Genomic DNA, 27,063 nt, shown 5'->3' with positions numbered 1-27,063 from the left:
AGGACACTCCATTCACCCTCAATCGTCAGTATTCCTTAAGTGGCCATAAAGCTTGGGAATTAAAGCATGTGTCCATTAAAATTAGTAAAATGTATAATAAATACAAGGTGTTTGAGAGAAGCTGCAGGATTGGTTAAAAGTATGGAAAGGCTTCAAAATGAGCAAAGACTGAAATTTTAGTAGTCTTTAGTTCAGGAAGAAGAGACACAACCGAAGTTTCCAGAATAACAAAAGGTGCAGGATGTGCATATTATGGTACACCTTAGAGTGGTGCAAACAAAAAGGACTTTAAAGGCAACATATGTAAATCTGTTTCCATCACAGAATGTGCTAAGTTGTGCAACTCATTGTGATATGACTGATGTCAAGACCTTTGCATAATTAATTAACATGTATATCTTTTTCTCATTAATGAATATTCCATTGGGATAGATGTGGTAAAAATAGAGAGATATGAGCTGTCGTGTAACTTGGCATGTTAACTTCCATGTGATAATGTGTGGGCAGGTACTACACTAGATGATACACTTACTGCTTTATCTGCTCATCTTCCTTTGAAAGTAGTTGTTAAAAAAAAGATATCACACTGACCTCATACAGCAATTTTTGTGTGTGTACCAACATAACAAGATTTAAAAAGAATTAACTCAGTTTGCTTGTGTGAAATTTTCTTTCTCCCTTTCTCTCTCGTAGCATCACTGCATATTCAGGTTTGTGTTCATACACTGTTTTTTTTAGAATTAATGTCTACAGGATTAATAAAATAGTATCAGTCTGTCTTTTTAGCTTATGATGAACCAAAATTAGTTGGTTAATTGTAATTACAGATCATCTTCTCAGACAGTATTTTTTAATAGTCATTAGACATCAGGAGTTGTTTTCCCAAAGTTTTAACAGTTGCAAAACCTATTGTATCTGTGGGCATGGAGTCCTAGAGCAAGTCTATTGGTTTGTGGACTTTTAATGAAAATATGTCAGTGCTGCCACCTTTTGGACATTCCTTAAGTACTTACTACGGAAAACTAGGACCTGATTAACGAGGACATTATTCATGTGGGATGTGGGGAAAACGTCAGAGAATTAACTTTGAAAAAAACGTCCTGCTGTGGACTTTAATTCCCTTCTTAAAAATGCATTCGTGCTCACAAGTACACAGCTTTGTGAGTGTGTACCGATCTCCCTGTGTTAAATGCCGTGTACACTGAAGAATAGTTTATGACCTAAAATCTTAAAACACATTGCAGTTACCTTTTTCTGTGCTATTTAATGAATTTAGTTATGCATCCCTCAGATAGAATTCATTTTGCTTATGGAAACACACAGTTTCCATCAGGGCCTTTTAGATTTATTTGTCCTCATTGCATTTGAAGTATTTATTTGGGGGCCTGATTATTCAAAAATGTATTTTCTGTCTGGGAGATTGAAAGGTAAAAGGTGAGTAGATCAGTCCAACCTGGGAAAACCCAAAACACTCTGCTTTATCTGAATTAAAAGAAAAATATCAATCCAGAGAAATGCTGGAAGCTGTTACATGAATGCCTAAAACAAAAGTGGTGTGGCTCTTCAGGAAGAAAAATTCCTGCCTTCCCTTCTTGGGAATTAGATCTGAATTTTTGGTCCTTGCTATAGAAGGTACACTAATATTTCTGACAATGTGGGTGTTTCCTTCCTTTCTCAGCAAACAGCATTCCAGGAAAAAAACTTGGTGGAACAATCAGTCAGATCAAACTTCGCAGCTGCCAGATACAGTTCAGTGAATAGCTATCCCTAACAAACTGCTTAGGGGAGTGTACTAATATCCTACCAAAAAACCACAGAGTATTTAACTATATGGGTCTTTCCTGTGACAAGGAAAACAATAACTCCTTATCCACCACTAGACCCTTACACAGTAAGAAGGAATTTGGCTCCTGTTGACATACTGGGTCATGGTCAAATAGCAGAAGAGCTCATAGTCACCTTCCTCATGTATTACTGACTACAAGGGTACAGTGACCTGCTCTATACAGTAGTTACAGATTGTTATGGGTTTCATAGCATTGCAGTCTAGCACATGTTTACTTCTGGTGTCTTGCCTATCATCCTGAAATATCAGTACAATGAGTCTGACTTATTCATATCTACTGCTGCTACTAGTTGTCATTTTAGCATTTATATATTGATCATAATTTTTTATCTGTCTTTGTAAACATACTTCTTGAAATGGAAAAATTATCAAAACTTTGTGTAGTACTCTGACAACAAAATTAGAAAAAAAAGTCATAGTCTAGCAAAATAATTAGAAACAAGACAACATTTAATTTAAATAAAAAACTTTATTAACAATGTAAAACATTTAATATCTTACAGTCTGAGATAATTCTGGCATGCCCTATAAGAGTTAATACTTAGTGATATGCAGACACCATGCTTTGAATTCTGTTGGAAACAAAATGGGTTGGTGTTGTGTTTTACATTGTTTAATACACCTTTTAATAAATTATTTTTTTTTTTCCAAAAGCCTGTAGAGATACTATCAGCTTAAAAGGAAATCTGTTGCTTCTATGCATTATACAGTATGTAGATACTATGATTTCTCTGTATTTACAAGTACTAAATATTTTCATATATGGTTTGTGTATCATAAATTAAGATATTTTTCTATGAAGCTTTTAAATTGAGATATAGTGGAAGACTAAATATGAATGAGAGCACAAAAAGCAGCTGGAGATTTTGTGCAAATTCTGTTATAATATTGTTTAAATGTTTTAGAACTTCAATGCTTTTGCCATTAAATAGTTTTCTATGCTGAAAGACTGTTAGAATATGATGAAGTATTTTAATATGATACTAATAAGAGTACTGTACTATGCACAAACTTTTTAGCTGCAGTTCAAACAAGAAAAAAAACTTTAAAATTATCTATTAACCATAATTCATGTGTCTTTTTTCTGAGTGGTTGAAAGTAAGCATGCAAAACATACTCTTAAAAGTTTTAAAAACATTCTTAGTTATACTAGATCTATTCCACAGCTGGTTTTTGACCACCATAACTTTAAACTATTAAAACCCTTATTTTGAGAAGAGGGATGGAGCAGAAAAAAAGGAATAGACTAGTGTAGAAAATGTACTTTATAATCAACAGTAGCAATGTTTGTCTTTTCAGTGGTCAAATAATAGTGGTTTAATCAAAGTTAAGATTTTCTTGGTGCTTCTGTGCTTAATCTTCTAACTTGAGACAAGACAACACAGTCCAAAGAATCTTCGCTTCCGTCTTCTTACCAATGGATAAGGAGTCAAGTTTAGGAGGCTGCTATCATCTGTGATGAAAAAACCCACATTTTAATACAAGCATGTACACATGCACACACAGAGAAGAGTTTTTATCATTTATGTGTCCTAACAGCACCTACATGATCAAGTAACAGATCCCATTGTTCTAGGCATAGAGTAAATAATAACATGAATTTTGTATCTAAGAGTCTTACAATGACAATTATCATGATCTCCATGATAATACAACAGAAATTTTGGCAAGAATACCAGTTCAGTGATGAAACCTCAATTAAATTGCACCTCCAGTACTGGGAGACCTAAGACACAATAATCCTGCATGGATGAATGATGTTAGGGTCCCAAATAAAACCTAAAGTAGCTTGAGATCTTGCAGACATGCAAGTTTGAAATGTCGATCCTAAGGTTAAATTCTGTCTTAATTTAAACTTTAAAAAAAACCCCATTATTGGGTGGCCATTTGTGCACATCGGGGAATTTCCATTTAAAACTGCAACACTGGAACATCTTGGCACATCAAGAGAAAAAGCACTTATCTGGCAAAGTTAGCACAATATGCTCACCCTGTTTCTGGTTAGCTTTCTACCTTTTATTTATTTCCTTTTAAATTCATATTAAATGTATATAGTAGTGCCTATACTTATATTAACTCATGCACTGTCAGTGAGATATCTTGCAAAATCTTTAGAATTCACTTTGAATTTGAGCCATCTTCAGGCATGGTTTCAGGCTAAGAGCTATGCCTCATTATGTTCCTATTCTGGTTACATCAGGGTCCTAGTTTTGATTGTAGGCTTTAGACACTACTGTAAAACAAACACTTAACTATAAAGGTAAGACATCACTTAATATTGTGACTGAAGCTTATGAGCCACATCAACTCAATTTCCTATCATAGTAACCTTCCTGCTGTCACTTAGGAGAATTCCATACAAAAAAACAGGTCTGTGAGCCACCAGTAACATTATGTAAAGCTTTTGTGGGCCTGCAATCTTAACTCTGTTCTGGCTGTCACTGAAGCCACTGAAATCAACAGCAAAACACTCATTTACTGAAACCAGGATCAGGTCTTGTAAAGATCAACTTATTCAATGACATTTATTCATCTCATAATCATTCTCTTAAACAGTGCTTGTAAGTCATATACAGTCCAGACCATATTAATTACCTGTAATGTTGTTTCTTTGTTCTATTTACTTATACTGTTATCTATCTATAATTAATTAAAGGTCTTGGAATACTTCAAAAATTTTAAGTAAGTGCTGTATGAATAATGAGTATGACTGTCCATTCCTGAGGCATCCATTCTCAGAAGTCATCTGTAAACTATGATCACAGCTGGAGTCTGTGGGAGCTGCAAAAACACCATTTGTGATTACCTGATCCTTGGGCACGTCTCAGCTTTTAAACTCCAGCTGACACGTTTCCCATCCTGCTGCACAGGTGATCAGTGATTTTCTCACCAGTGTTGAAGGGCAGTGTAGACACCAGACAGCAGGAAAGAATTCTGTATGCCTTCATCTCTGTTCTGAGTTCAAGTTTCTATGTGCTTTATATCCCCCAAATTTGTCTTTTCTTTCCTTATTTCCACAACGCTTCTTTCTTCTAGGCTAGGCATAGTTTTCATGGCATTTTTCCAGTTTTTACAATGGCACATCTGTATCATGTATCATAAGCAATTCCCTTTCTCCTTTCACATAATTTTGCATCAAGCAAATCCTGCCATAAACTCTTAAATTGTATAATGAATTCACCCATTCTATATTCATCTCTTACCATACTACGATGAATGCTAGAATGCTTAGTTACGTGGGACAAGATTTGGGACACATTAGGCATACTTCATCAGCTGCCACTGTGCAAAGACTCACAGCATTTAAGAAATACACATAGTCAAGAAGAAATCAAAAAGGAAAATTATTATCTTTTTGATGTTGTTCGCATGAAGGAAGAGAGTCCCTGTAGATGTGGAATATTTAACACTGCTGGGCCACAAAATGAAGGCCTATTGTTAAATACATGCATAGGATGGAGAACCTGCACCCCCATACATTTGTATGGGGTGCCTTATAGCTGGCTACTGGGAAAAGCAGGCTGTTAGCAGATTCAAGGCAAGTATCCTTTCTGCATAGAGTCGGTGTCATGTCACAGAAGCTACAAGCCTTGTAGGGGTAAAGCAAACCCCATCACTCAGTAGGATCCTTGTCAGTCTCTGCAATTTAAACCTTTATTACCTTTGAAAAAGAAAGCCCCCTGACACAGGGAATGAGTTGTGCTGCTGCCTTCATGTCACCAGGGAAAGTCTATTATTTTATCTATAGATATCATATCTATAAAATTCCAGAATGCCTCATGTGAAATGCAAGAGGCCAAAGTTCACATACTCAATTCTGGCTCACTGAATCAGTAGGGAAGAGACTTCACCTAGATTTTTCTTTTTGTAATGTCTAGAAAAAAACCCTAGATTTTTTTGATCTAATGGAAGGCAAACCCTTTAATTATCTTCATTTTCCTCACATGAAGAAAATAGAAAACATACCTTGATTTTTCAGTGGTAAGGGCATAGTCTCCCTGAGTTTACTTAAAAGGTTTTTCATTTCTCTCATATCTCTGTGGAAAAAAAAGTTGAAAGAGATACAATAGAACAGCAGTTGAATTCTATGGGCAATGGCTTACAGTATAGCTTTATGGTTGACAAGAAGCTCAAGATGACCAGGCAATGTGCATTTGCAGCCCAGAAAGCCAACTGTATCCTGGGCTGCACCAAAAGAAACATCATAAGCAGGTTGAGAGAGGTGATTCTGCCCCTCTACTCCGCTCTGGTGAGACCCCCACCTGGAGTACTGCATCCAGCTCTGGGGCCCCCAAAATAAGAAAGACACGGACCTGCTTGAGTGGATCCAGAGGAGGGCCACAAAGATCATCAGGGGGCTGGAGAACCTTCCCTACGAAGAAAGGCTGAGAGAGTTGGGGTTGTTCAGTGTGGAGAAAGGAAGGCTCCAGGGAGACGTTATAGCAGCCTTTCAGTACCTAAAGGGGCTTCAAAGAAAGCCAAGAGGGACTTTTTACAAGGGCATCTACCAAGAGGACATGGGGTAATGGTTTTAAACTGAAAGAGGGTAGATTTAGATAAGATATAAGGAAGAAGTTCTTCACTGTGAGGGTGGTGAGGCACTGGAAGAGGTTGCCAAAGAGGCTGTGGATGTCCCATCCCTGGAAGTGTTCAAGGCCAGGCTGGATGGGGCTTTAAGCAACCTGGTCCAGTGGAAGGTGTCCCTGCCCATGGCAGGGGGGTTGGAACTAGATGATCTTTAAGGTCCCTTTCAACTGAAACCATTCTATAATTCTAAAAGTTTTTAACTTCTTAAATTAGCAAATATGGCAGTCATCATTAAGGTGGGCCAGAAGGAGGATCCAGGGAACTACAGGCCTGTCAGTCTGACCTTGGTGCTGGGGAAGTTTATGGAGCAGATCATCTTGAGTGCCATCATGCGACATGTACAGGACAACCAGGTGATTGACCCAGTCAGCATGGTTTTATGAAAGGCAGGTCCTGCTTGACCAACCTGATCTCCTTCTATGACAAGATGACCCACTTAATGGATGAGGGAAAGGCTGTGGATGTTGTTTACCTGGACTTTAGTAAAGCCTTTGTCATGTTTCCCACAGCATTCTCCTGGAGAGACTGGCTGCTCATGGCTTGGAAGGGTGTACTCTTTGCTGGGTAAAAAACTGGCTGGATAGCTGACCCCAAAGAGTGGTGGTGAATGAAGTTAAATCCAGTTGGTGGCCAGTCACTAGTGGTGGTCCCCAGGACTTAGTATTGGGGCCAGTTCTGTTTAGTATCTTTATCAATGATCTGGACAAGTGGATCGAGTGCACCCTCAGTAAGTTCGCAGATGACACCAAGCTGGGCGGGAGCATTGATCTGCTTGACAGTATAAAGGTTCTACAGAGGGATCTGGACAGGCTGGATCGATGGGCTGAGGTCAATTGTATGAGGTTCAGCAAGGCCAGGTGCTGGGTCCTGCACTTGGGCCACAGCAACCCCATGCAGTGCTACAGGCTGGGGGAAGAGTGGCTGGAAAGCTGCCTGGCGGAAAAGGACCTGGGGGTGTTGGTCGACAGCCGGCTGAATATGAGCCAGCAGTGTGCCCAGGAAGGTCAACAGCATCCCGGCCTGTATCAGAAATAGTGTGGCCTGCAGGAGCAGGGAATTGATTGTTCCCCTGTACTGGGCACTGGTGAGGTTGCACCTCGAGTACTGTGTTCAGTTTTGGGCCCCTCACTACAGAAAAGACACTGAGGTGCCGGAGCACATCCAAAGAAGGGCAATGAAACTGTTGGGTCTAGAGAACAAGTCCTGTGAGGAGTGGCTGAGGGAACTGGGGTTGTTTAGCCTGGAGAAAAGGAGGCTGAGGGGAGACCTTATCGCTCTCTACAACTACCTGAAAGGAGGTTGTAACGAGGTGGGTGTTGGTCTTTTCTCCCAAATAACAATAGGGAGTGATAGGACAAGAGGAAATGGCCTCAAGTTGTTGCAGGGGACATTTAGATTGGCTGTTAAGAAAAATTCCTCCACTGAAGGGGTTGTCAGGTATTGGACCAGGCTACTCAGGGAAGTGTTTGAGTGACCATCCCTGGAGGTATTTAAAAGATATGTAGATGTAGCATCTAGGGACATGGTTTTGTGGTGGACTTGGCAGTGCTAGGTTAACAGTTGGACTCGATGATCTTAAAGGTCTTTTCCAACATAAACGATTCTATGTTTCTATGACTTCATATGCTGAAATAATGGAGCAATAAATACAAAAACTTATTGGGCAAGCATTTCATTCCCATACATGTATCAGAAGATGCATACCAAAATAAATGGCAGTAGATTTAATAAGGGAGTACTTTTAAGCCAGTCTGATAGTAACTAGTTGCATCTGGTCCAACTTTGTGATCTATCCTGGCTCTGGAGTATCCCATATTAAATGAGTTGGTGGGCACAATGTGATCCTAGTGGCAAAATACACAGTATGCCTTAAAATTAGCACAAGCTAGTACTAATGTCAACTTAGTACCCCTTATCAGCATTTTGTAGCTTGTGCCATGAATGCGTTTCGTTGTTCAGAAGGAAATTATAATACATGTAGCTAATCCATGACACTTAAGCTCCCTGCACATTGAGTGAAAATTTTAGAATCAGGGCTATCATTCTCACCCCTCTTAGGAGGACTCTGGCATGAAATTTTCTGAAAGACAGAAGGTGGAAAATATGACAACAAAGTATCAACTCACAAAGCAAGTTACATTTGGATATGTTTTGAGAGAGGCCAGAAGTTGCAAAAAGGTTCCTGTTTTACAGATAGATGACAGACGAGCAACTTTGCCTGCAGCCTTCTAATGTCTTAAGGCTTTCAGGATTTAAAAACAATGTGATCTTGCCTCATTCATCTACATATAAAATGGTTCTTAGAAATGAAGCAGCATGACTAATAAGACATTGATCAGTTTTATTCTCCAAGTTACTTTCTCAGTAGAACAGAGCTTCATTTTACATAAACAAACATGATAACCATTAAAATATCATCAGCAGCTTAATATACAAAGCCATCAAAATAGGTATTTTTTGCAAAGAAACGTTGGCCATCAGGATTACTCTCTACTAAAGGGTCTCATTTTTTGTCTTTCAACTGCATAGTTAAGAGGGTAAGAGAAGTCTACTTTGACAAACCTATGGATGATGTTCCCCTCCCAAGGCTTCCACATTCATAAGTATGGGCAGAAACAACTGAAATGAACTAGATTCTGTGCTTTCCATTTATAAATGCAGAACTGCAGGCCAGCAGATTTCAGGTAGAAAATCAGAAACCACTCAAGAGGAGAAAAAAGCTGCCTGTTTTAGAGAACCTGGCCCACTAGCAACATCATTTCCCACCCTTTGTTTTGACAATTACCCTCTGGTAATTAGCCTAATTAAGGATGTCACTTGTCTCTGCCCTTCTTTTACGAGTTGCTCTCAGATATGTTAAATGTAACAGAAAAGTTAACAGGTTATTTAATTTACTAATACCTTTTATAGTGGCAACACCGGCTGCCTAATTGGAAAAGACTAAATAAACCCCAGACAGAAGTTTGTTTTGTTTAGGAATGAAGTGCTACACATACCTTTCAGTGTTTTCCATGTCTGTGGAAACCTGCCATAAATGCTGTTGAATATCTGTTGGTGATGATGATGTGTCTTCTAAAATAGGTACTTCGGAACTCTCCTCCACTTTAGTATCTAGGATCTTGGGTGGGGCACAAGGTTCTTTTCCTTTAAAATATTTCAACAAAACATATATCTGTATTACTTATTAATTAAATGTATACTCGGATATATAATTGATCTTGATATAATTCATGTTGCACAGTATAAATGAAGAGATTGAGTGGTGAATGCAAACTCTGAGTAAGAACTGTTCAGAAAGAGAGCAGACCACACCAATCTGCTAATCAAGAGTGCTGCTATATGTTACTCCTACCAAACAAAACTAAGAGAAGTCCCATGCAGGCATGTGTGGAGCTTAGAATTTTACATAGCATTATGAAGGGTTTCAGTTAAATTCCAGTGGCTCACATGTGACACAAAATAAGAGCCAGAGGACAAAACAGAACAAAATAAGTAAGGAAACTACAGCACACATTCTGAAAGCAACTTGAAAAACTTTGACAAAAAGAACATTGCAATTCGTGTCTCTTAGTATCGCAGCAATACTGAGGGAAAACAAAAGACAAAAATGTGCAGTTTTGTACTTGGTGATTTTAAAAGCAATACATAGCTGCCACCACTCACAGCCCAACACGCATTATATTCTGAATTTCCATGTTTACACTTGCCTAATTCATGCTCACTATATGAAAATGAAATGCAGTGTTGGAATTGAATGGGGGCTTCATGACAGATCTGCCAGGGCTTTTGTCAGGGAGAGAACGGGATAAAGGATGTGGACCATGATAGTGGAGCATGCAAGAGAGTTGAGTACTGGTGGGATTTTTTGGTATCCTTGCAAACCTCTTGTGGACTGTCTGATGGTCCTCCTTTTCTGTAGTGGCAAGCACAGTCCTGGCACCAAGTACATTTAAATGAGAACATTCAAATTGGAGTGCCTCCCAGATATTTTACTGAGAAGTTAAAGTTTTTCCCCCTCAGTTCTCTCATGAAATGGAGTAAACAATCTCAGAATGAAACAAATAAAACTTTCTAAAAATAGATTAAAAAATGTCAATTTTAAACCAGTGGTGTGAGGAGTTGAGTAGGAAATACTTTTTCATCTCACAATTTTTGCAATTTGAAAAGTTTTCACATCAGGACAAACCTGAGTAGTTCCTATAAGGTTTCACAAAGAACAGGAATAACAAGAACAGCTAATAGAGTAGTAGTCATTTTGCCCATTTTCCTGGGACACTAGAGGCCAAGGCTGCAGACCATGCTATATTGGTCTTCCACATCACAAATAAGTATTCCTACTATCAGGAATGTAACCTTGTTTTTTTAAAACTAGAAATTCCTGGATCTTAACAAACTCTTTTTGGGCAGGTTCTCTAAACTGTTGTATTCTGGTAAATTATTCTTCTACTGAAAAAAAGTATTCTTGGCTACTTGTCAGAATGTCAAACTAGACATTACTTACCACAGAAGATAATAATAAGTTTAATGTTTTCATTACTTTTTAAAGTCAGCAGGAAACCCTTTTCTCTGCTTCCCTCCCAACTAAGTCATCTAACTATGATTCCAAGAGATTGCATGACCTGACATAACAAGTTTACCATCTATAAAAGAATGATGTCCTGTGTCCTTTCTCTGCTGCTTCTTTTGGCATCCACTGCTAACTTGTGCTTTGCCAGATGCCTCTGTGAACCACTTTAACCCATCAAATAGTACAAGATTACCTCAGTAAAAGGAAAAATAAAATGTGAAGTTTTATGATGTTGCAGTGATTTGTCAGGTCAGTAAAGAACCTTACATGTTTGAGAGCAAGCGCCAGAGGAAGAGAATGATCATATGGCTAGAAGCAGTGGAAGGGAGGAAGAAGTGAAGGCATGATAAGGGTGGGGAGATAGAGAGGAAGGGATCAAGATCATTCTGGTGGTAACAAGCTATTACCCTGACTCAGTTGCTTGTGGTACACCAGTCTAAGCCTACTTCCCAGACTATATGTTTTACTCTGTATCACCCTGTAGGTATAGCTTTCAAATTTTTCTAGTTCTTAACTGCAGCTTATGCTGTTATTTTAAGGTAGTTCATATTGCACAATTTAAATTGTTCACTTGTGCAAGCTTCATTATTCATTATTTTTCCCATTACAAGAAGCCCATAACACAACATACTGTTACCAATATGTCACTTAAAGCTTCTTTGTAAAAGATGGTTGCCCCAGGGAAACCATCTAATTTGCCACCGATACCACAAGGTGTTACTGCTGGAACTGGGTATTAGCTAATTCTCCCATTATTTTGAAGTGTTATGTTGGAGATGTGACCTGACTTTTGGTGACATGCTGTCAAGAACAACCCTGTCTGTAGATGCATCCTTCAGAGATTTGGAAGGTGTTTCAATGGAAACAATAACAATACTAGATGAAATAACAGTAAAGGTTCTTTTTCACAACTTGAGAACAGAAGCACTGTAATGTTCTTTTTGTTAGCACAAACGCAAGCTCTTGCAGATTTAGCAGAATGAACGGCACAGATTTCTTTTCAACTGAGAAGAGCTCTTTACCAGTAATTCTGTTATATTGTGAACAATTCATGAAGCCTTTCTTGTATTTCAGAGCATCTGCTCAATCACTCAAAAACAGTTAAAGAGTCAGCTAATAATAAAGGCTTTGCTTGAATAATGTATATGACTCAGGCTTAACATTTCTACTACATAGCACAGCCTGTAGAGAAACAAAAGCTCTTTAATCTTCTCATCCTTCTAGTGGTGGTAAGGGTATCTTTTGTATTATATGTTCTTAAAATAGGGATATGCACCCTAAATTTTACTTTCAATTTAGTCAGTGGAAAGACTTTCATTAATTCCAGTTGGAGTTTGATCATGCACACAGTGTTGCCAGAGGTATCCACATACACTTGCTGTTCTTGCCAGTTGACTAGACAGAAGCTCTTTTTTTACTGTGCAATTTTAGTATAAGGTGTGATATATTCTTTGTCTTCTAGCCTCTAATTCAGCTTATTTTTTTTTACTTTAAGAAGCAGAAAATGCCTTTGGTATGAAATTAAATTCACTGAATTAAATAATGCTGAAGATCAAACTTGAGTGAGGATAAAAAAGAGGGTAGAAAATGATCAGTTCAGTAAGGTTACACACATCATTTGTGACCACTGTGCTTATGCGTCTCGCCTGTTGCGCTCCCTCCTGCTTCTGTGGTCACCTTTGTGTTTGCACCATGCTACCCTACGCACCTACTCTTAGTCATCACCTACTTCGCAGTGAAACTTACATCATGAAAAAAACATCTACTATAAGTCCCTCAGAGCTAGTTAGATTTCACTGCAGTTGAATTTGAAAGATCTTTGAGGGGAATAACAGAATTTCAAAGCCGAGAGAACCCCTCTCAAGAAGACGGCAGCATTTGCATCACACTTCTAACCTGGCAATTAAGGATGAATACACAAGCTTAGATCACAGCTAAAGTACATGAAAAGGAGAACATAAAAAGGGGAATAGGAAAGAATCATGTAGGAAGTAAAACAGAAATGTGGCAAATATGGCTAACAGCCTGATGAGCTTCATTCCTTACTTACACTTGGGACCTGCAGAACTCAGAGGTTGTCTCACTGGAAATATTATTATTAAGGAAAATGTAATAGGAACAACAAGTCTGTGGCAGAAGTTGTGTTTTCCTCCTTCCATGCCTGTTTTTATTATATTCATTTTGGCCTCTTCACAGTATCCACATGAGAATGGGTGATTCTCTGGATTTTTTAAGTGCTTGTTTCTCCACACCTCTGTGTTTCTCTTCTCTCACATCTCATACCTCTTGTGTAAGTAATATGTGAAGTAATTACATATATCTACCATTCTTTAAAAAGAATGCTGAAATTGTAGCACATCCTTTAAACAATCCTTCCTTTCTCCTTCAAAACTCAATAACATGTAATTTAAACAAAGCCAAATAAAATAAAAATCCCTTCACTGACTTGAGGGTTTATTTTTGTAATCTGTAATATAAACTACCACAGGCTTTTAGGTACCATTTTAAGGAAGTATGCTGTTATCACAAAACACATACTGGAAAAACAACAATTATGCTATGAACTTCTTGTATGGTACATGACACACACTCATCTGAGATTTGGTATCTTCTGATGTACCAACAATGCAGGAGTGAGTTCAGTCTGATTTAACATCACAAAAGCCTAATGTTTTCTGTCCATAGTATGCACACATAATTTTCCTGTAAGAATTCTTCTCTTTTTTACCTAAGTATTCAGGTACCTACCACTTTGGTTAGTGTTGGTATCATTTTGCCCTCAGCTATGTTTATACAAATCATATGGGGCCCACAGATCTCAATTACAGTGACAGAAATGTAATTTTTTCTTCAGGGCTTCCAAATAGGCATGTAGTAAGAATAAACAATATGTAGGTTATAAGCATTAAAGTATTTTGCATCTTATTCTGAGAAATTATTCATGTATAAACATAAATTTAGAAAAAAAGACACAGGAAAATATAAGACTTTGAGACCATTTCATACAAGAAACTGTATAAGTCTGTGAATCTAAGGTATCCTGGACTAATTTTTTCCATAGATATTCAAATTCTATTAAAATGACTAGAGCTATGTGCAAATAACTGACAGCACGAATTACCTCTCCATGTATGTATGCTTCTTTTTCAACAAGTTACAAACAATATAGCAGGTTGAACTGATTCTGGAACATAAGAATAATATATTCTTATAACTATTCATGAGCAGTGGCTTATTTTATTCAAACTCAGCATAAATGGCTACCAGTTTCAAACCTTGTACTTTGACAAAGTAGCTTTAACTTTTTACAGTGTATTTTGAACTCTGGAAAACACCTCCAGTTCATTTTAACTGTCCCCTTTTGCCTTTGATTTGTTATATAGGCTTACTCCCTTAATTATTAAAATGAGTGCCATGCTCAAATGCTGCATAGCTAGCTAATACAATGATTGCAATCTGCAACTTAAAGTTTTAAAAAATATTTTCTAATATATGTAATTATATAACCAAACAAGTCAATTATATTTGTAGATGATCCCCAGAAATGAATGGTTTCTATGTAAACATGTATAGACATTAAACTTCGGTAATGTGCACTTCCACGGTCACAAGCTGTAATGATCCAATGATAATAATAGTATTTTACAGTTCCTAACAGTGAAAGGAATATATTATTCTTGTGGATATATGAATCAGGAAAGCTCTTTTATCTGTTATATTTACATATTAAAAATGCAATGAAGTTCTTTATAAAGTATGAATGAGAACCTTTGACCCCAAAATATTTGTGGCTGCATACAGCAATGTATGCTGAAGTGTACTTAAGAACTCTGAGGCAGTTCTGGGTTTTCTCAATGTGGGACCGTGACAACCTCAGTATTAATTTGGAAAAAGGATCCAAATCCAGCAGCTTCCAGCAGCTTCCATGGACAGATATTATGTCAACTACTTCTTCTAAGACCTTGCTAGCTAAGCCAGGATGTTTCTTTAACCAAAGGAATAGTCAATGTTGGGAACATGCAATGTTGATAAAGTAGACATACAACATTTAAAGGAATTAGAGCTGAATTTTGTAAACACTTCCACTTTGTAAACACAGTACCTAAGCTCTTTCAGAATATCTTACTTTCCATGAAACTCTAATTCAAATTTTAAAAAGTATTACTAGGTTTAAGAACTGTGTTTGACGCTGCTCCCTAAGGCACAAAGCTATATAATTCAAATGATGGAATGGAACAAATAAAGCAAAACCATGACGGGGGAGAAGCTGCAGGTCCTGGGTGAGTGAACTCATCTGTTGCTTGACAAAGTCTGGGAAAGATGATTCTATCCAGAGAAGTTCTGCCAGAGTGTGATAATGATGCAGAAGAAAACTAGGTGAACAAATGCAGTAAGAAGTTTCAGCAGATTTCCTAGAAAAGCTGGAACATGAGCTACCATCTGCCATACTTGCCATCCCCCCAATAGGTAGTTGCTATAGTCACCCCCAATAGGTATTTGCTATGACAGAAGGGACAGCAAAATCCTTAAAGACATCATGTTAGGGACTGCAGGAAGGCACAGGAGAGTTTCTCCCAGTGCGGCCCTGAAAACTGGACTCCATACATACCCAAAATTTTCATGTGATCCTATCGAAGTTGCTTAAACCCAGATCCTCAAAATAGTTATTGACAAAGTATTTCTAATTGTCTGGTTGCTCAGCCCAGAGACTCTTTGCACTCAGCTGCAAATGAAACTAGTGGAAAATTACTCTACAAACACATACAGCACTGGATAAAGTATGTTGCAATCTCAGATTCTAGATTAGCAATCTTTAGCTTAATCTCTCTTTGTTCCTTCTTTACAGTGGCAAAAATTGCTACTACCCGGCTACTCAAGGCAGTTCTGAAGACACTTCCATCACTGTATGAGTTACTGAGAAAGGTCTGATGAACAGAAGGATTCTGCCTTTAGAACAGAATTGTGTGCAATAAATACAATGTATGCCACTGAACAATTAGGATAGAAGGAAGACGTATGCCCAAGTAAATATTTACATGTGTATTAGTTAGCCAGGACTCTTGGGATTGTGAAAAGGAGGAGTAATAAAATATATCATCAGGGAACCAAAGACTTAGTAACTACAAAAAGCTTGAATCAAGGCTACTTGGGCATGTTTCATTGTGTCCTTTGCAAATTTCCTGAATGTTGAATTTTGCAATCACAATGTATTTTCAACACTGGGCTTTTGTGGTGTATGTGTCTTAGAAAAAAATTTATTAGAGAGCACTTACCTCAGTTTGCTTACTGTGTAACAGAGCTGGAAATATTTATGGCTTTTGGCCACACCGTGACTGTTACATCTTAAAGAAATAACAGGCTATCTGACTTTTCTAGCAGAGGTTGTATGACAGTAGTAAGTTCATTTAAAGCACTGTAAATATGCAAGAATTTCTGTACAGGAAGCTTGATATATACTATATAGTTTATATAGGAATGTTTGTTCAGTAGAACAGAAAGATAAGGAGAGATGAGAAGATCAGTGCTGCAAAAGACAGTGAAAATACCCAGAGCTCAGCCCTTCACATTGTAGTGTGGTGTTTCATTAAAGAGCATTTGTTTCCTAGTAGGGAACATTGGCTGAGTTTCTTTTGGGAAAAAAGCATCAGTATCAGCCCACTGGCTTAGCTTTATCACTTCTATAGTTTGTTTGATAATGTCTGATCAAGATACCAGTACCCACATTATTATTTATTAGCTGCAGGTTGCTGAGAATAGCCTGAATGTCTTTCTACTTGAATCTCTGTTGGCTCCCAAGTAAGAACATAAACTGGTGAAATCTCATGGAGATTTAAAAAACTAACAAAGAGGTAAGAGGACTAGAAAATGGAAATACTACATTCAAATGGAAAATATTACCTTCAAAAATGAGCTTTAAGACATAGCAAGAACATCAGATGCCTATTTATGAATTAAGCAAAGCTTCTAAGGGTAGTACTCTTCATACACAAGGAAAACAGGTTTGGTTTTTTATAATATGGTCACTCAGGTGGTGAAAAACTGATAAAAAACTGAACAGATGAAAAAGTAAAAAAGCTATATACTTTTTATATATTATATACTTAGTATATAGTAAAAAAGCAACAGCACAATATATTTTGTAATGGTGAAATTACCAGCTCTTTCATTCCTAGAGGTAAATTTGCCAACACTGCAGTACCATTCTCCGTAAGTGAAGAAATTGAAAAAAGGTATGGGTTCATTCTACTCCTTGGAAAATAGCATGCTTCAGCAGAACATAGAATAAATAGGTTGCAAGATCATCTAGTCTGACACCCTACTTAAAGCAGGGCCAACTTGCATCAAATTGCTCAGGGCTATTTGAGTTAACAGTATCTCCAAGGATGGAGATTTCACAGGCTGTTTGGGTGCCTGTTATGGTATATGTTCACGGTATACGGTATGGTATACCTTCACTGGGAAAAAATACTTAACATGTAATTGCAATTTCCCTTGTTGCTTGATGCCTTTACAATACTTCTAGCTGTTGTAAATACTAAGTATTTAATATACAAGAGCAATATTCTATTGGCTGAGTTCCAAAATTCAAATTATTTGTATCCCCGTGATTATATAATTTTTTTGCCTATTATGAATTTTTCTCAAAGAATGTCACAGAAACTTGGAGCCAAATTACTGTGGTTATCTCTGTATGGATACAGGACAAAAATTACTCTATTTAGCAATGGCAGAACAGCTACCATGGCTTTCTCTATGGTGAGATGAGGAACCAATGCACATCAAAAATACTGCCAGATAGGAACTAAGCTGGCCCATACTATAATGCTGTAATTCATCTTATCCAACTTCAGACTTCTAACAGTTTAATGTTTAGTTTAGGTTATTAATGTAGACTCCATTCAGAGGCAAAAGGGAGAGACAAGACATATCGGGGTTACTCAGGTCACCTCAAGCTACTTTCTTTCTGCAATTACAGAAGGTGGTTTGACAACTGTAGCCAATGCTAGGAAATATAGTACAATCTGTCTTAAAAAATGATGATTCATTTTAGCATCTTCTGGCATCTTCTTATATGATGGCTCTGTTAATTCTGTCCCTTCCTATTTTATAGATTTCTTTTTGACTTGAGAAAATCACTGAGAAGCTCAATTGATCAGTTATAAACCTCTAATTCTTACTTTCTTAATAAAAATATCACTGGCTTTAGCTGAATCCTATAGCTAGATGTGAAAAATCTTTACAGGATCTTTCAGCATGACAGGAAATTCATAAGGTTCGTTACAAAACCTTCTTTACAGTTCCTTACAGAACTTTGTCTTGTTTTTACCTAGTATATTCTGCTGAGATATTATCTGGGGAAAGAGTAGTTACAATCAGCACAGCCAAAGTTACACTCAGTGTGTGCCATCACTGAGTAATGAGGTTACTAGGTAACCTATGCACTAATTTATCTGGATTTCTACATCTTCCTTCCAATAGGTGGCTAATCAAATATGAAATCATTAGAGATGCATTTTCATTGAAACAAGATTTCAGTTCTGAATCTAGTATCTAGTTTTATAAAGGTGGGCAGCTTTTTAACCATATTTATCCATCTTTTGCTATAAACTGGCATTGTTGGATAAATAACAGGGATAGTAAAGGATCAGTTTAGTACTAAAACTATGCCATATTGCTCCACCAAACACTTGCCCTCAAATGTTACACTCAACAAATACCTCTAATAAAATGACTAAAAGATAATTTGCCCACTGATCTGATGAACAATAGCTAAAATTTTAGGACCACTCTTCTAAGAAAAAATTCAGACTTCTAAACTGCAAGGACGTTAGTGATACATGCCTGATATGGCACACTTCTGTAAGAATCATGATAATGAAACAGAAATACAGCTTTTTTTTTCAGTAGCTGAAAAGCTGCAGTGGTATAGTTCATTTTACAGTTTGGTGCTTTGTCTTTCATGAATACCCATGCATGCTCCAAAAGACTGTTTTTTTTTTTTTTAAAATCAGCATCTGTATATTTGTGCAATTCAATACCTTTCCGATGAAACTGCAGTGATCCTAGCAGACATATGGACTTAAGCATTTCTGTTGTGTACATTTCTAAGCAACACTGCAACTGGATGTATAGTCTACAGATTTCAGGATGAATCTCACCATCTTCTGGGCTGCAGTAAAAGAGAGAAAATTTAGTTAGGAATGGGACTGGAAGGACGTGAGGGTCATCAAATCCACTTCCCTACTGTTGCAAGCAACCACATCATAATCTACTTCATAAACTATTAAGCTACATGTATATGATAAAAAACTTGTTTCTACCAAACTGTATTTACAAACACTTCTTTAGCTCTATAAAGTTCTAGGCTTAAAACAGCTAAATTTGGGTTGTCTTTGGTAAGATTGCATGTCCTTATTTTCTACTCCGCATGTTTTTGGAAAAGGGGTAGATAAGTGACTGAGATGTTTTCTCCTTTTTAAAAGCTTTGGATAAGTGTTTTCTGGATGATTGAAGCTTTGGATAAGTGTTTTCTGGTAGATTGAAACTTTTGCCATCCAGTTTCAGTCACCCTTGGTCCTGGTGCAGGTGCAGGAGATTGCAGGGCCACTTTCACTGTCACTGTTCAGGTTACAAATCCTGGATCAGGCATAATCAACCCTACTTTGAAGACACTCTCATCAGAAACAAGTCAGTTGTAGTCTTTTGGTTCTATAGTTTCTGCCTGAATTTCTTTCTCCCTGTGTTTAAATCAGTAGTCATGTGGTACTGCACTGTGAGGAGAATGGGAGGTTCAAGAATTTTTTCAGAAAAGTAGTAACAATCTTGAAAACAAAAATTGAAATCAAGAGTAATCCTACACCTCCAATTAATTGCTTAGGCCACTAAGAAAAGATCCAGGAACAAATTGTCATGCCTGGCTGTAAAATCAGACATTAAATCTCACTGTTGTAGGCTGCATGGGCATAAACATACTTTTTTTACAAACTTAACTGTTTCTGTAAGTGCTAACAAAGTGATTTACCCAGTCATACCTGACAATTAGGTTTCCAATGCTCCTTCCAAAGGTACTTTCAATAGGGCAGTAAGTGGTAAGATTGAAGAGTTAGGATTTCAGCCATTTCATGTTCAGACATTCTTGCTATTGGTTTGCTTCATAGTGATGTTAAATGGTAAGATAACCCTCAAAACTGGATTTTATAACAACTAGATGAACCTGCTTTTCTAAATAACCTGAACCTAATGGCATTTCTGACTACGACTGGTAAGAAATGAAAAAAAATTTTCAGCATGCTTTCAGATTTCTAGCCTATGAATAACATAAATGAAGCTTTCACAGTAAAAAGATTACTAGCATTCTTTACAGTGATTGAATTCCCTGTGGTTAAACTGATGTTTCAAAAGGCCCTCCTGTATATCAAATAAAAGTAGAGTTGTGGATTTCCTCATGGGAACCAAAGCAACTTACCTGATAAATTATTTGCAGCAACACTAGATTAGGCTGCTATGGTCAAAATTTCTAAATGTCAGTCTAGGCTAAAGGCTTTGAGACCTACAGCAGACAATGTCTATTTAAACTAGTAAAATAGGTTCTTTCTGACCGAAGGTAAGAGGTCATTATTTATAGTTAGATCCAGGGTCCAGTCAAAATGTTAAGTCCAGCTCTTTTGTCCAGAACAAAGCTTAAAACCCCTATTTTAAGGAAAATCCTATTAGTTTATGCTGATACAATCTTACTGAAGTTCAGTTCAAATGGTTACTGCATACTAAAACCTGTTAATTCTTGTATTTGAGATTCACCATTATTTTTAACAAAGGAGACCATACATTGCCTAGAAAGTGTGCACCTTCTGCCACTGATCTCAGTGACACCAAGGAAGAATATACTTAGTCATATCCTGGGGTAAGAGAATAGGGCCAATATAAGGTAGGCCCTGATGCATACAGCTCAGTGAGTAGGAGAAAGGAGCAATCTCAAAGGAATATTTGATGCAAGGACTTGCCATAATCTGCCTCTAATGAGGAAGAAACTGTGTAGTTTTCCAAGGTCTTCATGGGTTCCCGCCCCTCCAAGTCACATCAGAAACCAAATGGGACCATGAAGATTTCACAGAATTGTCAAGAACGTTCCTACAAGGAAAAAGCAACCTTAGCGCTTCCACAACATATGAAGGAGGACTACCAGTGTTTGTACATGCCAATGAAAACTGTAAGAATCACAGCAGTGGTAACCTGTACTATCAAGAATACTTAAACAAGCAAAAAAAGAAGCCAAAAAAGAAAAAAAGACAAGGTTGGAAAAGACTTAAGATTGAAAAGAAATCATGCTGGACTTAGTCAGAAGGGATAAGGGAAGATTGGTCCCACCTGCCAATATATTACTAAGTAGACATCAAAAAGGCAGGAAATGACTGGAGTACAAATTACAACTGCTGTGGTCTGTGTCACTTCAGGAGCAATACCATACATGTGATAACATACCTGCCCATCCTAGGAGCTTTATTTCTTTTGGCTAGACTATAATAAGTGCATTTCTCTTAAGCCACATCTACTTTTCTACTTATAAAATGAAGTCTGCATTTGCTGAAAAATTATACCATGCACGATATGGTATTTCCTGCATATTATCATAAATACAGAATAAAGCTATGGTGGTAGAAGAAAAATGGTTCACCCCCAATATTCTGAAGATGTCTTTTCAGATGCTGCCTATAATATTTCTCCCTCTTCTCAGTGAATCCAACTCAGAAAACATTTGATAGCCTTAAGACCCTGAATAATTTTCCTTAAAAATTAGCTACCTGACAGGATTTTTTTTTGTTTATTCAGAGTCAAGTCCTTAAATACATTTAAAAACATGTATTTCCTAGAAAGGGATCTGTGCTGAAATCTCACATTGTTTTCAAAGGATAGGAACATAAATATTTTTAGTGACTGCATAAGAAGTAGTATAACAAAATAAAGAATGCTAGTTCTGAAATGCTGAAAATTATGTGTAGAAGACACAGCATTACAACAGACACACATGCACACAAAATTGTTTTGGAATAAACTGAATTTGATTTTTTAAAAACTGTACTTCATTGCAGACTCCTCAGACACTTAGAAGTTCTACATTGTGTATTATAATACTATACTTTTTTACCTTGCATTAAGTATCCAGTACTTTTTATCTTGCATTAATCCATAGTATCTAGTCCTGGTTTAACAAGAGTTAAATCTTAACATTCTCTGCAGTTGTGTTTGCTGTTTCTTTCACTTTTAACCAATCTATTTGTTATATGAATTGGCAGCTGTTAGATCTGTGATCACTCAGCAGATTAGCAATGGACTGTTCTCTCTGCATAAAAAATAACCAAAAATTTAACAGCATTTCTTTTCAAATTGGCAGATGGCAAGAAGGGTTTTTAATGTAATCATATTGGTATTAACCCAAGAAGATAAAACACATATAGCCCAGATATAAATTTAATTTTTTTTAGTGTAAATCAGGAGCAGTTCTTCAGAAGTAGACTGTTATTTCTAAATCATACCAGCATTTTCAAGACCAGCATCTAGTGCTTCATTTTGCATGTACTGCTCCTAATGATTTCAACATTTTCTGTAAAAGAGGTACTACAAAATTAGATGGATCTTACAGCAGAATAAGATTCTAATGTTTGTTGTAAGAGGCAGTTTCAGGAGTAAATGTAACCTTACAGAATTCATGTAACCAAATACAGCACAAACAAGCAACTAGCCAAACACAGCAAAAGTACAGCACATGACATTTTCTTCCTCTGGCATAGTATTTTAACATTCTGAACTGTGGGTCTTATATATCTGTTTTTATTTCTCTGATAGCTAAATTTAGGAACCATGCAATACACCTTTAGATAACACACGGCCTCTTGCAGGCTTTTACTATCCTGATTTGCCCTACCTTTTAGCTTACAGATGAGATTTTTTTGTACCCCTTAGTGTTACATATTCTTACATGTGCATTGAACACTATTCCCAAGTTCAGCACCATGTAAGTACTGCAGTAGATGGAAATACAGCTTCCCCCCCGCCCTTGTCTGCATCACTTACTGTCCTAGCTCATTTCCCTCTGAGCACACATACAGTAATTTCCTTTGAGCTATCCTTACCGACAGAGAAATTACAAAAAGATTTAGGAGTGTAGAATTCCATTTACTTTCCATATTTAGCATCCAGGTCCAAAATTTAGCTCTTGAAAATCATTGCTTATTTCATGTAATACCTAAGTCCTGGAGCCCTGCTAATATACATGCAAGCACATCCAGTTTATGCTTGGGTTTCCTAGATTCCTAAACTTTTATTTCTGAGCGAGGTTTCCTCTGTCCTGAAGACAAACAGTTACAACTAGTAATGCATAAATAAGTCATTGATTTGCCCATTCCACCTGCAGGGCATTGCCTCATAAACATTCATGTGCAAAATGGAAACTGCAAAAAATAAAGTCACCACAGATGGTAACAATAACCTTTTTCTGCTCAGTGATGAGAGCTGTTTCTCATAGGGCAATACAGATCTATCCCACTCTCTTATGCAAGTAAAGCTGAATCTGTCTAGCTCTTCTGAAAGCTATGATTCTTTAACCACAAGTCTATCAGTAAGTGGAGTATGGAAACTTACTGCATGAGAAGACAATTTCCTTGTAGCAGATTTAGATAAAACTGAATTATGGTTGTCCTATTTTTCTCTGCATTGTTTCAAGTGTCAGAAATCCTTAGATTTTTTAGAAGTCATGCCCATTACAGGAACTTTATTTACAATGTTGAATGTATTTCTTCCTTTCTAGCTGTCACTGGCAAAAAGACTGAGGGTCTGCACACGTGTAAGAAAACAGTATTTTCCTCATACAGCTATTTAATTTCTAAGAAGCAAAAATGGTAAAAACTTTTCTTTAAAACTTTTTTGGTTTTACTGACAGAATTTTTAATTGTGCAGACTAAGAAAGCAGAAATTATATACAAGATGATACGCTTATAAGCCAATTTCAATTTATCAGTGGCTTCCTAGTCACAAATGAGCTGGAAGAGTAATCAGAAAGCAGAGGAATAGGTTTTAATTCACTTTTTTTTTCTGTTGTAAATGTAATGCATTTTTCTTGTAAACTATATCTATGATTACCATGAGAATAAGAACTGGAAACATCTATGATAGATGTTCTGACCCATTCTTGTTTTTTCAAGAATACGGACCATCTGTAAATGGACTGTGGGCAAAATTCTTCTCTCACTTGCAAACCCAGGGTAACAGTAATGACATTCAAGAAGAATATTTTTAATTATCCGAAGTTTATACAATGAGAATTATTTCCAGGCCACTACCCTCACTGATTGTCTCAAACAGTTTAATTAGTGTTTTATTGCAGTAATGACCACAAGAATTCCATTAGCTTGGAAGCAAACAATTTTCTCCTATGCATGTATATAGGCCTCATTTTCATCTCTGAAAGCCACATGCTCTGATGCCAATGCACATAAAGATTTCTTTTATATTCCCTGAAGTACATTCTGTGTAGTGGGCTTAAAATTTCCCTTTAAAGTGTCATCAATTTCACTTCTTTCAGTAATTTTCTATTTCTGTATGTTCAGTGTCATGCCATGAGAAAAGCTGAACAGGGTACTAGTACAGACATAACTTTGAGAATGTCCATTATGATATGTTTATTATTAAATAGCTACATATCAAATTTGTATTTATTTACAACAAAAAGTTCATGCAAGCTTATATTATTACCCCCCAAAGTCAGCTACCTCTGTTTCAGTTAGTCCAGCTGATTTCTTTATGAAGACCACTCAGATATGCAAGAGAAATCTCATATAACACAATCTCGTAACAACTACTGTGCTAAACCGTGTTCTCAATGGAGCTGTTTAATAGCTTATGCGCAGCTGGACATAAGAGAGTTAGCACAGCACTGAGACCCTGCCCATGAGACATGACCAGTTCCTCATCGCTGGCTTCCAAGCACAGCTGCCACAAGGATGTGAATGGGAATTGTGCTCACTTCCCGCATGCATTGTGGAGCAGAAATTTTCTTGCTTCTCCCTATCCACTCAGGTAAGATAAAGAGGTACTGATAACCTTTACAGGATTTGAATACACAGGTTGTGGCTTCTTGGGGATACTTCACCTGATAGGGGAGCACTGCTGCCTTTCACAAAATTAATTCAAGAAATGGCCCGTGTAGGAAGGGACCAAAGATAGAATGTATGGAATTCTACAGCTCTGAGAAAGCCTCTTGACTTGCCAGTGAAGCAGCAAGACATGTGTGTTCCCATACATGAGGAAGGGGGAATAGTGAGATGGGTGTACATGTGCTTATGCAAACACTTTGCATGTAGGGTAAAGTTTATAGGTCGATACAAGCTGGCATATTGCTTAATAACTGTCAGGCTTCACTCCTGCCTGATTTTCACTAGAAAACAGTAGGCTTTGATTTTCAAATACAATCAAAAGAATGGGTTCCTTCATAGATTTTTTTAGTTTTGTTTTTAATAATAAAAACTCTATATGAAAGAAAGCCAGATGGTTAGCTTATTACTACCAATGACATTTCTCATCATGAGGTCTGTAGGTTTACTTATTTGATCTAGAAACACTTGCTGATATCTAGGAAAAACTGGCTGATCATTTGGCTCTAATTTTCCTTTTTTTCTCCTTCTGCTAAATTATGCTGACAGCTGTATATTAAAAACTTTCAAACATCCTGTCCCTCCCTTACTAGGAATTCTGTAGTTGACACTTCACTACTATACCACCAGGGTGCCATAAAGGGTAGAAGTCCTTATTCAAAGACATGAATACTACTCAGTTGATGAGAAACGTGTACTACTGTGTGAGCTATACTTCTGCCGTTTGAGAGTTCTCATATCTACATGTATTAAAAGTAGTTACAAAAGAGAAAATGCTGATTTATTCCTTTGTATAACAGTAGTTTCAGTTACACAGTTTATCAGGCTGCTATTAAAATTCAAAGTATAAATTTTTGTGAATACAACTTAAATCTGTAACATTACATTTTCATACTTTAACCATTGGTAAAATAGATGGCTGTCTTTCCATAAAATCCTACCTTTTAAAAATCAAGTCACATTGTTCAACTGAGTATGCTTATGAAGCACTGACAAGAGGTGGAATTTACTTTCCTTTGTATTTTCCTAAGCTGATATTTAAAATAAAACCTATAGAGGGAGCTCTTATACCAACCATATAGTAGCCGGTACAGGTAAGAAAGGTGAATGCAGCTCTTTAGATGATCACTTTAAAATACAAGAATAAACATGATTAAAATTCCCCTCCTTAACATGAAAAGGTAAGGAGTGAAAATTCCATTAAAAATTTTGATTTTTTTTCAAAAATAGCTGACATGATTTTATTGTACTGCCAAAATGTTGGTTACAACTGGAAAACACCTTCAGGTTTTCCTGAATTCCCACACGTGTCCAGCATTCATAGTTCCATTGAAACTAGTGAAACTTAAGACTACTAAAACTGAAAAAAGATTACGGTATGGATAATTCTGAATTTAACTTAAAAATTTTAGTCACAGATTTACAAGAGAGCAGCATTTTACTTTTACTGTCAACAACATTTAAAAATACATACTGATGTATTATCTCTGGTTAAAAGAGTAGCTATGTTATATGAAGGGTTTTGTATACCTTTTTGTAAAAGTATTATTCTGACAAATTCTATTGTTAACTCTAAGGAAAAGTATCATTTTTATGAACAGTATCAATAGTTCTAAAATATTATGAGCTGAAAAAACTATCTATAGACATATAATGAAGACTGCTAGTCTTCAGCAGTGAAAGGAAAACAAACCTTTCGCAAATCAGAAGTGAAAATGAATTAATCAAATTCTGACTTACACCCCACATATGTACTTCCCATGAAAAGGAAAGTAAATTGGCTTGATAAGCTGTGGAAAATCACTGTCCACAAATACTACCCTGTAGATTGTCTTTTAATATAGTATTGGAAACACTGCAGTTCAGAAATATATAGCAGCCACAAAGATGATCTGGAAACAAGACCTACCTCAGACATT

General features: G+C 36.9%; 1 protein-coding gene across 2 annotated transcripts in view; it reads right to left on the bottom strand.

Annotated features, from left to right (window-relative positions):
- Positions 1–2,295: 2,295 nt before the first annotated feature.
- RGS7BP (regulator of G protein signaling 7 binding protein) overlaps positions 2,296–27,063 on the bottom strand; it is a 44,955-nt gene continuing 20,187 nt past the window's right edge. The window contains exons 1-5 of one of the 2 annotated variants that reach the window (XM_069777269.1): positions 20,033–20,171; positions 19,040–19,170; positions 9,430–9,577; positions 5,813–5,883; positions 2,296–3,299 (exon numbers count right to left, since the gene is read on the bottom strand). In XM_069777269.1, coding sequence (XP_069633370.1) covers positions 3,208–3,299; positions 5,813–5,883; positions 9,430–9,577; positions 19,040–19,103 — 375 coding nt within the window. In that variant the 5' untranslated portion in view covers positions 19,104–19,170; positions 20,033–20,171 and the 3' untranslated portion in view covers positions 2,296–3,207. Of the gene's footprint in view, positions 3,300–5,812; positions 5,884–9,429; positions 9,578–19,039; positions 19,171–20,032; positions 20,172–27,063 lie in introns of those variants that run through there. The other variant, XM_069777268.1, reaches the window with a different exon arrangement.

This window comes from Haliaeetus albicilla, chromosome Z (genome assembly GCF_947461875.1).
Source record: "Haliaeetus albicilla chromosome Z, bHalAlb1.1, whole genome shotgun sequence".
In the NCBI taxonomy this organism is placed as follows: Eukaryota; Metazoa; Chordata; class Aves; order Accipitriformes; family Accipitridae; genus Haliaeetus; species Haliaeetus albicilla.
Note: the sequence above shows the minus strand (reverse complement) of the source record. Positions and strands in the feature narration are given on the sequence as shown.